Source organism: the organism of the source record quoted next, unplaced genomic scaffold (assembly GCF_019419815.1).
Source record: "Pyrus x bretschneideri cultivar Hongxiangsu unplaced genomic scaffold, Pyrus_bretschneideri_v1 Contig17, whole genome shotgun sequence".
In the NCBI taxonomy this organism is placed as follows: Eukaryota; Viridiplantae; Streptophyta; class Magnoliopsida; order Rosales; family Rosaceae; genus Pyrus; species Pyrus x bretschneideri.
In genome coordinates, this window is record NW_025999468.1 from 1,261,905 (window position 1) to 1,275,324 (window position 13,420).

Sequence of the window (13,420 nt, forward strand, 5' to 3'; positions counted from 1 at the left end):
TTTGGGAGAGGACGAGACTTGCAAAGAGCACGTAACTCAAGTGGTTAAGAGCATTCAAGACAAAAATCTACAGGTGAATAAAAAAACGCTCTTGAACCAATAAAAAACGAATTCTGCTTTACAATAAGCTCGCGAATCAATCAAATCAATATGTTCGTTGCCTTTTTTTTTTTTCTCTTACACTTGTATTCATTGATGCCAGAAAAACAGAAGAATCTCCTAATGCATTGATATGGTCCTTTTCTCAGTAACAAATCACATGCAATAAGGAACTATAACGCGTTTTACATACGGACATGATAAGATTCAAAGTAACAAAAGTCTGGCTGATGAATCCATGAATTTCTTGATGCTACTTCTGACAGCCCGGTAACTGAGAATTGAACTGCATCCCATCAGCAACACATGAGAAGACACGGAAAACATTAACAGACTGAAGGAGCTCCACGAAGCTTGTTACCAGAAGCTACAATATTGAACATGAACATCGCGGCTGCTCTGGAGAATCATTCATCAATTTATCTGTATAAAAATGCAACTGTCAAAGTGTCAATTCCTTGTTCCGGAACCTTTTCTTTTTTTTTTTGGTAACATAATCCTATATCGAAGCATTACATAACATTAACGTCAAAGCATCGCATATATATCAAGATTCGTATACTTTTCTGCTAGCCATAATTTCATCTACCAAAAATTATTGAAAAGCTACGGATATTGTTTATCTGGGAAGAGTATATATAATAGCAGAATGATAGCACACAGGAAAAACTAAGAAGGCAAGGTATACAACAAGGGAGGGAAAGGACCAGAGGCCCAGTTAAAAAACAAGCATACAAAACAAATACAAATGAAAAAGAGCCTATCCTGCTTTATTGGTTGGAGCTATTACGAAAGACAACACGTTTGCTCAGTTAAGGAACAAACATACAAATAAAGACAAATTGTGTCATGTCATTCAGAAACTGCACTTACGAGAAGTAGCATGAGAAATTAGTTATTGACGTAAGACTACATCCAGATTCTAGCACGTGTGCTCAGGTCAAGAAATTGAGAGGAACCAGAAGCAAGATACCTTGCTGCTGAATTCCTCAGAAAGAGCTATGTTCATAAGAGATTGATGCATAACAATTATGAGTCTTAAAAAAATCGATTGCCAATTGGGGGTTAAACACTCATGAAAACTACCAAGATGTCGGATACTTAGGGGAAGAGGTTAGTCAAGATAACAAACTCAACAAAGAGCATGTGCTACAAGATATATCCAACATAACCGCAAATATTCAGGCTGAAAGAAAAACACAACTGCAAGCAAGTCTAGTAAAACATAAACATAATTACCATTCTTTTTGTCTGCAATAGGTGGGCGCACAACCACGTGCATAGTGATGAGACTTCCAGGGAGTTCACCAACTGGATTTCTGGAGTCAGCAAGTGTCCTGTTGTTTTCCAGTATCTTTCCCGCATTAATAAGCTTCAAATCATTTATTGTCCTTGGACCATTTTCTTTCTCTATCAAACAGATTACACATGAGAAAAAAATACAAGTCAATCTCAAACCAAAGCACAATGGTGCGATCATAAAGCAACCAAAGTTTCATTACTTCTGTCAAAATGTCGGCTTTGTCTGGAATTTTTTCAATATTCTGTTTGCTCAGTGCAAGAGGCAAACACATGATATGTCTAAATACCAACATCAGCAACATATATGCAACAACTACGACTAACATGAACATACACTTTCATAATATATGATTGATAAAAGCAGTGACAATTTCCAAAAACATATGAGTAACTTGACCATACACTTTCAACAACAACTAAGAACTCCGTCATCTGACTAACGTTTTTCAATATTATGTTTTTGGATTATGCTCAAGTTAGTCATCTGTAGAAGCTAGTCATATGTTATAATGCAGTAATAAATAAGTACATTCATAACATAATCCAGAGACATGACTAACTTGAGCATACACTTTCAAAAACGATTAAGAACTCCGTCATAATTCATTTGTATCATTTTCAGACCGTCACCCAAGATTATATCAACACTGAAGGACATAGAGCCTCAAATTTCTTGGACAATGGCACAACAAGCATGATAACATCAACAACAATTTCCTCACAACATTTTCAATACATAACAATAATAATATAGCAACATTATCTTATTTCAACAATTTTGGCCAATATATCATAAAACAAATGTGATATGCAGAAAAGCTCTCAAGAATCCCAACCCAATGATACAAAAAGCAAAAGAACCTCAAAAAATATAAGTTGTGCAACAATATAAAATAAAATAAAAATTTAACAGAAGAATTAATTAGGATAAAAAGAAATAAACCTTTAGGCCATTGTGCAAGTATTTTCTCCTTGAGTGATTGTACAGTGGTAGATGGGCTATACTTCTGAGGTCCTATGTCGGTCCCATCAAATAGCCTGAATTTCAGCTCAATCAAATCTTGACCTGCCGCCATTGATGAACCTTCCAATCCAGTAAAAACCCACCTATCAATTTCTCATACCACTCTCCAAGAACCAGAATAAAATCGCCACAAATGGCAGAATCAAAGAAAACGCAGATCCAATCTGATCAAGATTCACACTTTGATTAAAACCCAGAAGTGTAAAAGCTCAGATACCCATGAAAGAAGCAAGCTTTTTTTATTTTTATTTTATTTTTAATTTTATTTTTAATCGAAAAAGCTTAGATTTGTATTGAAGTTGCAGTAAAAAGACACAAAGTTCCTGGTGATGGAAACCCAAAAGGCAGTGACAGATTAGAAATCTGTGAAATGAATCCAGAAAGAAAGAGAGGAAGAAGAAGAAGAAGACAGCTCCTTTGAATTGCTTGATGTAGAAATTAAGAAAGTAGAAAGTGTGCCTAAAACGATCTGAGTTAGATTTTTCACCTGAATTAACAGAAATTTCAGAAATTGCCCACGTCTTATATTCGTAAAATTACTTTCACTTTTTATGACATGTAATTTTTTGGATGCATTTTTTGATAACTGATAATTGTTATTAATCTACTAAGATTATGGTGTTATTAATCTACAATTGTCATCTATAAAATTTAGAGATACGCATTTCGTTAATATTGAGATAAAATGTGATTTAAGTAGAGTAAATTTTCTTATACAAATGTTATTTTATTTTAAATTTATCCAATTACGAGAATATGGGTTTAAACTTGTGTGTAAAAATAAGAGCACACGGCTTTACTTAAGTTGACCAAATCCATATTTGCACTAAAGATTAGATGGTTAATTAAATAGAAATTGGATGTTATGATACAATTGTCATTCAACTTAAAATAATTAGATTTAATATCTTGATATTAGTGATGTTCATGTCACATCCCAGCCTAGACTCCCATCACATGCTCGGCTCGACTTCACCGTAGCACGATACTGTCCGTTTTGAACCCCGACCACGCTCTCACGGCTTTGGGTCCCGACTTGCTTAACTTCAGAGTTCCCAAAGTGGACAATATCGTGCTACGGTGATGAAGCGGGGCCGAGATGTGATGGATTCTGGGTCGGGATGTGACAGTTCAATTCCACAACTAATAATTCAAAGATAGGAGGATACTTTGTCCAATGTTTTTCGTCTTTGGTTTAGTAGTAATTGTCTTCACTTACGTTAGGTTAAATGTTTCAAATTTGACTCATATGAACGTAAGAATGATATTATATGTGATGAATTTAATACTTAATTATGACTAGACCAATAATTATAACGTAATTTTGTTGTGGTTGTGTTGGTCCGTCTTAAAAGCATTTTTCCTGAAAAAATAGTGGTTAATTTATGGGAGGAAACCAAATAGGAACCTGGTCAGAGATGTGAAGTCAACTTTGAATAATTCAAGTAGTTAATCATATAATTATTATTTTTTTTGTACAATGATATATAGTTAATAAGATAATTATTAAGTAAATGTATTTTCTTAAGTAGCTGTCTTAAAATCTGTTGGTGTCGGTAGAAGTAGGCAGGCCTCTTGCTTCTCCTTGCTTGGCTTTGGTTTTGTTTGGTTGGATGTTAGTGATTTGGTCTCTCTCAAAATCTTTTTGCCTAATTGCCTCTATGGTAGGCAACTTGGCACTATTTTTTAAAGCATGTATTGGGAACATGACGCATATTATTTTTCAACACTCTGTTTTTTTTTTTTTTTGGGTGATAAAATTAAATAAAATTAAATAAAAACAACGAACAAGATTAAACAACGACGTATAAGACGCGAAAAATAGCGTGATTGTCGTTGAGTTGATGTAGATGAATAATCTCTCTGCACTATTAGTGATAGAAAAGATGGATGGAGAATGTTAAATAATGGGGGATTTAGAATCCGGTATAGTTTTAAAGATGACTTGCAAGCAAGGTTCTAAAGATGCTAAATCCTAGTCGGGCAGCGGGTTGCGGCTTAGTGCTTAGACGGTTTGGGAGAACCTAGGTGGATTTAAGTAAATTTATTATACATTGTATAAATAGGTTCTTATTTATACTTCTATGGGGAGACATAAATTGCAAAATAAAATGAATTATAAATTATAAGGTATTAAAACATATTGAGAAATGGGGAACAAACATATAATGGGTGTTCATTAGAGTATTTAACAAATATCTTACATTTTATTTATAAAATGCAAAATGAAAGTTATCAATTTTCTGTATAAGTAAGAGTTGCGACCTAGGCAGGTTAGGCGGACACTTGGGTGGGCTATGCAGAGGCCTAAGTAGGTTTAGGTCCCTTTCTTAATTTCAAATGCCTAGGGATTAATCGGGGCGGTAGCTAGCTGCCTAGTGCCTAGGCGGGGATTTTTAGAACAGTGCTTGCAAGTGGCCCTCTACCACAGTGGTGGAGAGAAGTGTTGCCCTTGCACCACAGTGGTTAGAACCCCTGTCGGCTCCCTAATCTAACATCTAATCTAAAAAATTTATCGTTTGATAAAATTAAAGAAAAAAAGAAAAAGAAAAAAAGAAGATGACTTGAACCATATGTGACTTGGTTCATGGGAAGCATCTAATAATTTTAATGTTTCCTCAACTTCAGTATTTGTCACTTATTATTGAATTAGTCAATGATGTCACCCAAACTAACCTATTCAGATCAAAGTCATGGAAGGCAACCACTTTGAGGATAATGTTTTCTTGGGCAGATAATATTTTGAAAAGTAAATGATGAATATGGACTTGAGACTGGTTTTGGAAGGGCTGCCGACTAAAAGCGTTTTTAGTATGTTTGACAGAAAAACTTAAAAGTTACGCGTCATAAGACTGGTTCATGAAGCACTTCACTCGGATTTTTAATATAAGTTTCTATGAAGTTCTAATAAAGGTACTTGTAATAAAAACGCGCATGAGCATACGTGCTTTGTACAGATGCAGTCCCAACTGTGTTGTAACACTATCTAGTAAGTACTTTTGATAGGGTCGTGCTAAAGTTGTACAACTATATTCAATCAAATTTACATGCTCTTTTTCTTTTTCCTTTTCACCGGCGTACATGATCGAGCAAATGGACACCAAGTTAGGAAGATTCAATGTCGAGGGCAACATACATTATTCTGATATATGCTTATTACTGTAAAGCATGTGCTTATATATGCAAAGTGCACCACTTATCAACTCAATTCAATCTTCGCGCGCCATACAGCTCGCCCGTATAGATTCAATGAAGGGATTCTCAGCCTCGTGCTAAAGATCAAGAACTTGACAGCCAACCAATTCACCTGAACCAAAATCCCGAGTCCCAATGATCTTCCACACAACTGCGTCTGATTCTGCCAGTGCGTCGGAATGTTCATCTGAGGAGCTAGCTAGGAGAGGAGCTAAGGTTGGTGACAAAGAACCCAAATTACTGCACAGGTCAGCACGCAGAACTGCGATTTCATGATTTGCATCTTTTGTGATGACATGAAGTTTTCCATGAAAACCAGCAAGTAAATATGGAGAATCTGAACCAGCAAAGTCATGAATAGGGACTTTTCCTATAACAACTTTCCAAGCATCTTCTCCTTGATCGTACACCTTGATCTTACCACTATCCAAAGAACTCGAAGGATCAAAAGCATACAATTCACCATCTACCACAACGCTCAACTTTGTACCAGCCTGCCGAGCAGGCCAACCATCTCCCATGCCAAGAGGCATTTCATCCCAAGAATTTGTTTCGGGATCATAGATTTCTCCCCCGACATCAACAAAAAAGGGCCATGAATACAGACTCTGGGATACACATAGCCTTCCCATGTAGGGAGTCAACCCGGTGGCAATAGGCCTTAGCATGTCAGTCAAAAAGGGAGTGGGCAGCGCTTGAGCCCTTGAGAATGGCATGCTTGGTACTTCAGACCATGTACCAGTGGAGGGCTCAAAAACTTCAGCAGACTGAAGAGGGATCAATCCACCTCGTTCCCGAGTAACCCCTCCAACAACATAAAGTTTGTTATTCAGAATACCTGTCTTACAATAGGCTCTACTTGCAGACATGGCTGTCACTTCACTCCATGCATTCTGAATTGGATCAAATCTCCAGACGCACCTCACGGTCGTATCTTTATAAAATCCACCTAGAACATAAAGGCATCCATCAACAGCACCAATGGCACAACCACAAAACGGCATTTGTTCAAATGCGTTCTTTCTCCCTAACCAGCCTCTAATAGTATGAGCAATTTTGATGCTTGGGCCCACCATATTCCACATCGAAAACCTAGAAGAACTCTTGCTGAATTCTTCTTCATAAACTACATTGGGAATCTGAGGTAGCCTCTGCCACCTTCTCGACAGGGGATCAAAAGCATGCCAGGAAAGTTTATCCTCTTCAATTTTTGTCAACAAGTACAGCCATTCTTCACTTCTACCAAGTTCTTTTCTCAATTTAAATAGTTCAGAGCTAGTAACAGTTTCCTTCCACTTCCGGGAAACCAGACTGATATTGAAGTAGCAAATTCTAGGGAGCCTGGCAATAATTTGGATCGATAGCTCATCAGGAAGATTGGGAATTAGTCTTTGGCTCTCCTCAAAAGTACATGGTGACATTCTTTGCCTCTTGCAGGTGTCATTCTGAGTGATCTCATGGTACTCGTTTCTCTCAGACTTCGGACCAGCCAAACTCAAAAGAGCCCCCATCAGAAACTGCAAGATCAGTAAATCTCAGAGATCATACGACTCTTTTTAGTCCCACAGTTGGGACCAGCCAAACTCAAAAACAACCACATAGTTAACTTAGCCTCATGGATGCAGAAATTATTCATTCTACTTTCATTTGATCAATTCCAAAACTAAAAGAACACACGCACACCAGAACTGGGATCAGCGAACCTAAAGAAACGAGACCAAATTTGACTTTAATCCAAGTTCTGCAAAATTATTCATTCTACCTTCAGTTCAAGAATGCAAAAGGCTAAATGAACACGCACAAACAGCTACTACAAGCTAAATTCACGAGGCCAGTTCCAAAGTTATCAAACCGGATGCGATATGAAACTTGTGCACATTTGGCTCCAAAGTTAACAAAAGGCATCCCACATGCTGTCGACTGATATGTACTAAATTTCGTGTTGCTTCTCATGGAATAACCCAAAAACATTAACCCCAAAGATCACTGAAACCCCTCCTCCAAAAATTACCTTCACACTCTCCCCCACAAACCAGCATTTATTTTCATCCCAATATTTACAGCAAACCATCACCAATATTTATAGCAAAATTCAACCTTGACGTATAATTACCAAACTACTAAAAAACCCCATGAAAATTTCAGCATAAAAAATTTCACTATTCCAGGAAATGAAAGGGAAATATATACAATCGAGTGAAATTCAGCCTATGAAACTTCGTACAGCTATAGAAATTATAAACTCCCACACAAACAAGTTACAAAATCATAAAAACAACAATAAAAATTGAATCTTTCCACTAAAACCACCAAATTGCAGACAAATTTTGAACAAGGGTAGGTAAATAGTTGTAAGAATTCACATTGATCAAAAAAAAAAAAAAAGGGAAATTCGGTATGCATCAGAATTTACCTGTCCAGAGAAAAATCTGAAGCCTCAGAGGTTTGATAAGATGCTCCTTTTTGTTGAAGCTTGATCTGCTTCATCCTAATAAGGAAGGAGGAAGACAAGACTATTTGGAGTTTACTGGGTCACGCACGTTGTCCAAGCTGATTTTTCATTCACCATTTTTCTGCTTGATGATATTAGAGAAGACTACAGTTTCATACATAAGGTTAGACTGTCACTTTCATAAAAAAAAGTAAATAGCATTCCTAGCAAGCTTCGTAATATTCCAACCACCAATAATTTAGTCATTTATTCTATGGGACGTATTTGACTGACTGAGACACTACTTTTGTTTTCGTGGCAAAGAATGTGAAATTATTTTGAAGCTTTACAACATAACAAAGATGAAATGTCAAAAATTAACGAGTGCATCCTAGAAGGACGAACTATTATCCAACACAAACAACTTTAAAGTATTGTTGCATGTCTTAAAAGTCTTTGACCCTTAGCATCTCGTGTGCCAACAAATGCCTTTAGTTTCAGCTCGGCCTTCCATTTCCTCGAAAGAGGACGGTCTCCGACAAATGCATTTTATACATCAAATATTTAATGACGAAATTAATATTTACTAAATTATTATGTGTTAATTGAATGAATATATTTTTTTTATTGACGAAAATGAATATAACCGTTAATCGATGGGAAATCCGTTACCTGATGGGTATAGTTATGGATAATACCCTATGGTTAGTTTGTGGTTATGAATATAGTTAGTTTTTGCGATTATAGGGATAAATATAGCATTTTTGTCTCTAAACTGAATCGTTGTCATCTCTATGGTTGCATCTAGAGAGCGACAATCAAGTACAAATAAATCAAGTTTTTATTAACTTGGTTGTTGAAAAAGTGATTTAATTTGCTTTGTTGAAAGAGTGTGAATTAATTTGCCTATTATATAAATACCTAAATTCAAACTTCTCTAATAGTAATTAAGAGAAATGCTAATGAGATTCTCTCAAAATTAAATAGACTCTTACTTTTAAAAGAGTCTAATTAACATTTCTCTAGCAATCAAATGAAGAAATGTTCATTGAATCAATACTTACCTGGTCATTTTTTGGGATTGACTCACGCGGGTTAGCGTCAAAATTTGGCTGCTGCGTGATATTCGTTGTTGGATTGATGAGATCGGACACGTGCGTGTTTGAAGTTTCTGTAGTTCACATTATGATGTATTAGGTTTGGAGACCGTCCTCTTTCGAGGAAATTAATCAAGCATTTAATTTTGGATCTACGATCCTCCTCAAGTACCTAAATTACTTGTTTTTTCTTGTCACTTAGTAAGTGAAAGGTTTTATATTTGATTTTTATCAAAAACGAATTTGAACCACATTATTGTTAATTTATTGTAAAGCTTAGACAACCACTTACGTGTAGATAATATTATTTGTTTTAAAAAAATAAATTTGTTTTTCCTCAAAAAGTAGATGTAATTGTGAATTAGTAATTGATCTAAATTCCTTTCTTTTCTTTGGAGGGGTTCACCTCACAGTTGACAGTACCAGTTGAAATGGTGTTCAGAGCCGAGGCATGCTTGAAGAAATACACAAGTCTGCATATATAGAACGAAGCAGCAAATTAAAGCAGCCCCCGAAATGCAGAAATGGCATAAACCAGATATGGTGCGAGTAAAGTGCAATTTTGAAGGTGCTTGGGAGGCTTTGGAGTGGTTGTGAGGGAAGAGAAGGGTGAGTTTCTTGAGGCTGTTGCTGGACGTCGAGGGTGGGGTTTCCCTAAGCGGTGGCAGCAATAAGGGCTGTGCTTCTGCTGCAGGAATTGCATGTTTGTGCTACTATGTTAGAGGGGGACTCCAATGTGGGATCCATTGTTAATGATGTTCGGTATTTTATAAAATTGATTCCACAATCCAGGTTGCATCATGTTCGTCGGGAAGCTAATGTTGTCCCTCATAGGCTAGCCAGGTTTGGTGTTGGATGTGATCAGGATGCCACTTGGTTCGATGAACTCTTCCCCTTCGACAGCATTGAAATCCCCCACAAAATTTTATCAAGGCCCGTGTGACGCACTCTATCTTCTCTCGTGTACTGAATTGTTCAATCTATAAATGAATATCATACTCATTCTTTAAAAAAAATAAAAAATAAAAAATCTAACAATACAGGTAAAGGATACATTTTTAGCATCTAATCGTATATCAAAGATCCTAAGCATTGGGGACATAGAAGAGATATCCATCACACAAGAATTAATGAACGTGGTTCGGGGTAAAATTCCTTCAATGTAACAAAAATCATGGCAAAAGTCGCATGTGCGATGGTCAACTTAACAGTTGTTTTTTTTCATTTAGCTTTTCGACACTCCCTGTTGATGAACCCCAATTTATTCTTGGCGCTCAGTGCGATGGCCATAGAACGGCACCATTTGCCATAGTTGTAGCCGGTATGTTTGGCGGAAACAAGCATCAACCAAGGTAATCCGAGCGATGGATGCAAAATGGGCTAGTGAGATCAGTTGCCTACTTGCATTTTTCAACTCTTCCGTGAGACATCTTCACTGCTGTTCAACAATAAATATTTAAAACACAAAGATATCGAATATCTTTGTCAAGTTATAACACAAGGATACTGAAGAATAAATATCGAATATGCATAGTAAATAAATGTTGCAGATTAATTTGCATAACTAATAAGTAATCTTTGTTCAACAATAAATATTTAAAACACAAAGATATCTTACAAAGCAATCTGTTACAAGATTTTTGAGTGGCGAATCACGCTCTCTCTTACTTCCAATGGCCTTTCACTTGGAAACATCTGGGTTGACTTATTAATCGAACTCGAGTATGTAGTGATATCATTTTCCTTCATATAATAGCATCATATTCCTGTTCATGCAAAGGCAAAAAGAAGAAATTGTACAGACCGATCGACATAGACAGACACGAATAAAATTCAAGCAGGGAAACAAATAGTGCAGTGGATACATATTTTTTGGTAACTGGATTTATATCACCCATCTGGCTATATGTTCTGCTATCCATGCATCTAAGGTTAAGGTATACTATTTCCTTAAATTAATATATGCAAGTAAGGACTCAATCCAAATATAGGATTTTATCTCCCAAGAAATTGAGTTCCATCTTTTCCAATATCATCTGGAATTTTAAACAAATATGTCAGTACTTCAGATTCTGAATCAAATAGAGTTGGTGGTCGAATGTTAGAATTGCTATTCTAAGACCATCATCATACAAGGAAGTTACTGCAGTACCGGTCTCCCTTTAGATCACTGCCAAAAATTTTGCTTTAGGCAACATTCAATTAGCATTGGAAGAAAAGTACCATAAATTACTCTTGAGTTTTGAAGAGTGCATATATGCAGCTAATTACTGCAGTGAGTGTGGGAAGAATGGAGGACACAGGCCAATGATGAGGTCGTCGGACAAGTTATATAGTACAGTTGTGATGTTGGGAGTCAGCTGTATTCACTACACACTTTTACTCGTATTCAATTACGTTGTCATATATATTGTGGAATTGGAGCCAACCATTTGGCATCCCCAATAAATTAACGACAACAACAAATTCATACGAATATGAGTATCGTCCTCCACCTAAATTGGACCACTTACCTCATCACCGGTACATCATACACACACACACACACACACACACACACACACACACACACACACACACACTTGATGCAGGGCCGGTCTATAGATTTTTGAGGCTCGAGACGACGTAAAAAAATGTGCCTTAACTTCATATAAGAAAATGATTCATTTTCACACGTAAGATATCAATAAAATTATACTTAGAAAAACAGTTCAAACTCAATAATTTAGAAACATAGAAAGACTAATTTATTTTGTATCAAGAGAATGAAGCCAAAAAACTTCGGGATTGCAAGTAGATAGACGATACTGCAGTGGTTATTGTTTGCCTCGCAATTGTACCTTGTGTTACACTCAACAGGGCTGGTCTATAGAATTTTGAGGCCCGCACAACACTGAAAAATGTGCCCTAACTTCATATAAGAAAATTATTTATTTTCACACATAAGACATCGATAAAATTATTCTTAGAAAAACAGTTCAAACTCAATAATTTAGAAACACAGAAAGACTAATTTATTTTGTATCCAGAGAAGGAAACCAAAAACTCCGGGCTTATATGTAGATAGACGATGAGTTTTGTTTTTCATCTAAACTTTAAAGTGTTTTTGTATAAATCGTGAGGTATTTTTTCTTATTTACTATCCTTGTCAATATGAGACTAAAAGAATAATGATGTTTTCGAATCTTTAAATTGAAAAGAATAAACACATGCATTTCGAATTAAGGAAATCTCGTTAATTTTAAACAACAAAAACCATTGCTTCTAATTAAACTTCTTGATCATTTAACCAAATTTTATAAATTTATACTCTTATGAAAAGAAATTTGTAAAAATTAGAAAATAAATACGCATAGGTGGTGTTTAGAACCCAAGATGACACACCCCGACCGAGATCAGGTATGCTGGCCGTCACGTGGAAGTGACGTAGCCATGTGCACAATGCGGAAGCTAAAAGAAGTAATATAAAAGTACGAACAATTTAAAAACTAGCATACAAAATGATAAAGTAGTGAGTGCTAGCGTAAAAGAGACGCTAAGTTCAGAGCAAGTCTACAGCAGTCCCAAAATAAAATAACTCGATAATAGTGCACCCGAAGGTGACCCTACATCGGTGAGTGTCTGTCAGAAATGCCGGGGCGTCCTCTGGGAAAACCACCAAACCCGCTAAGCTACTAGAACCTGGAGGGGCGCAAAACAAAAGCGTGAGTGGGCAAAAACAAATTCTTTGAAAACCATTTCATAAAATATATTCTAACCCCTCGCCGTAAAACCTGTATACTTCCCAGTAAATAAACATATATACGTATGCAAAGATATGCCAAGTCATGCTCAAGGGTATGCCAAGTCAAAGCCTCATAATGATATGCAAGTGCTCAGGTATAACTCACATCAATAACATATCACTGGCAGCCGGAGTCACCTAAAGTGACCTGTACGGCTGAATCTAGAGCTCAAATCTCAATCTCAACCACTAAACCTGCCCACGGGTCGGAACCACCTATAGTGGTCTGTACGACAAGACTGGGTGTAATACATATAAACGCTCTAGTGCTACGATCACGTGAAGGCTGTGCGAATAATCGCGGGTCACCTACAAGTCGGAACCACCTATAGTGGTCTGTACGACAAGACTGTGCACCTAACTTGGATCCAAGCTGAGCGTGTGGTGCGGGAGGTGAACAACACGTGAAGGACTGTGCCCTACTCTGGGCGGGAGCACTAACACTGGGGGTGCAGGTTATGAGCTCTCTAAGCATCTCTAACCACTAT

The 13,420-nt window shown here is 36.7% G+C and overlaps 2 protein-coding genes across 4 annotated transcripts; both read right to left on the reverse strand.

Moving 5' to 3' along the window:
- Positions 1 to 68: 68 nt before the first annotated feature.
- Positions 69 to 3,009, reverse strand: LOC103937309 (membrane-anchored ubiquitin-fold protein 3). Of its 3 annotated transcripts, none has more exons than XM_048581292.1 (3): positions 2,345 to 3,000; positions 1,339 to 1,509; positions 69 to 538 (listed from the first exon to the last, which is right to left on the reverse strand). In XM_048581292.1, the coding sequence occupies exons 1-3, from the start codon at positions 2,475 to 2,477 to the stop codon at positions 519 to 521; spliced, it is 324 nt and encodes a 107-aa protein (XP_048437249.1). In that variant the 5' UTR covers positions 2,478 to 3,000; the 3' UTR covers positions 69 to 518. The 3 variants fall into 3 exon arrangements, with proteins under 3 accessions (XP_048437249.1, XP_009345520.1, XP_048437248.1); XM_009347245.3 differs by having other exon boundaries at positions 69 to 522; positions 2,345 to 2,983; XM_048581291.1 differs by lacking the exon at positions 69 to 538 and adding an exon at positions 563 to 1,098 and having other exon boundaries at positions 2,345 to 3,009.
- Positions 3,010 to 5,395: 2,386 nt separating this feature from the next.
- Positions 5,396 to 8,360, reverse strand: LOC103937313 (F-box/kelch-repeat protein At1g22040). The gene is made up of 2 exons (XM_048581293.1): positions 8,034 to 8,360; positions 5,396 to 7,137 (listed from the first exon to the last, which is right to left on the reverse strand). The coding sequence occupies exon 2, from the start codon at positions 7,129 to 7,131 to the stop codon at positions 5,698 to 5,700; it is 1,434 nt and encodes a 477-aa protein (XP_048437250.1). The 5' UTR covers positions 7,132 to 7,137; positions 8,034 to 8,360; the 3' UTR covers positions 5,396 to 5,697.
- Positions 8,361 to 13,420: the final 5,060 nt, after the last annotated feature.

What these genes read in the sequence shown, in the direction of transcription:
- LOC103937309 (XM_048581291.1), bottom strand. Translation starts at nt 2,477, where the DNA reads ATGGCGGCAGGTCAAGATTTGATTGAGCTGAAATTCAGGCTATTTGAT. An exon ending in ACTTGCACAATGGCCTAAAG is followed by an intron (nt 1,510 to 2,344) that starts GTTTATTTCTTT and finishes TCTGTTTGATAG; the next exon opens with AGAAAGAAAATGGTCCAAGG. An exon ending in TATTGCAGACAAAAAGAATG is followed by an intron (nt 1,099 to 1,338) that starts GTAATTATGTTT and finishes TTATGAACATAG; the next exon opens with CTCTTTCTGAGGAATTCAGC.
- LOC103937313 (XM_048581293.1), bottom strand. Translation starts at nt 7,131, where the DNA reads ATGGGGGCTCTTTTGAGTTTGGCTGGTCCGAAGTCTGAGAGAAACGAG.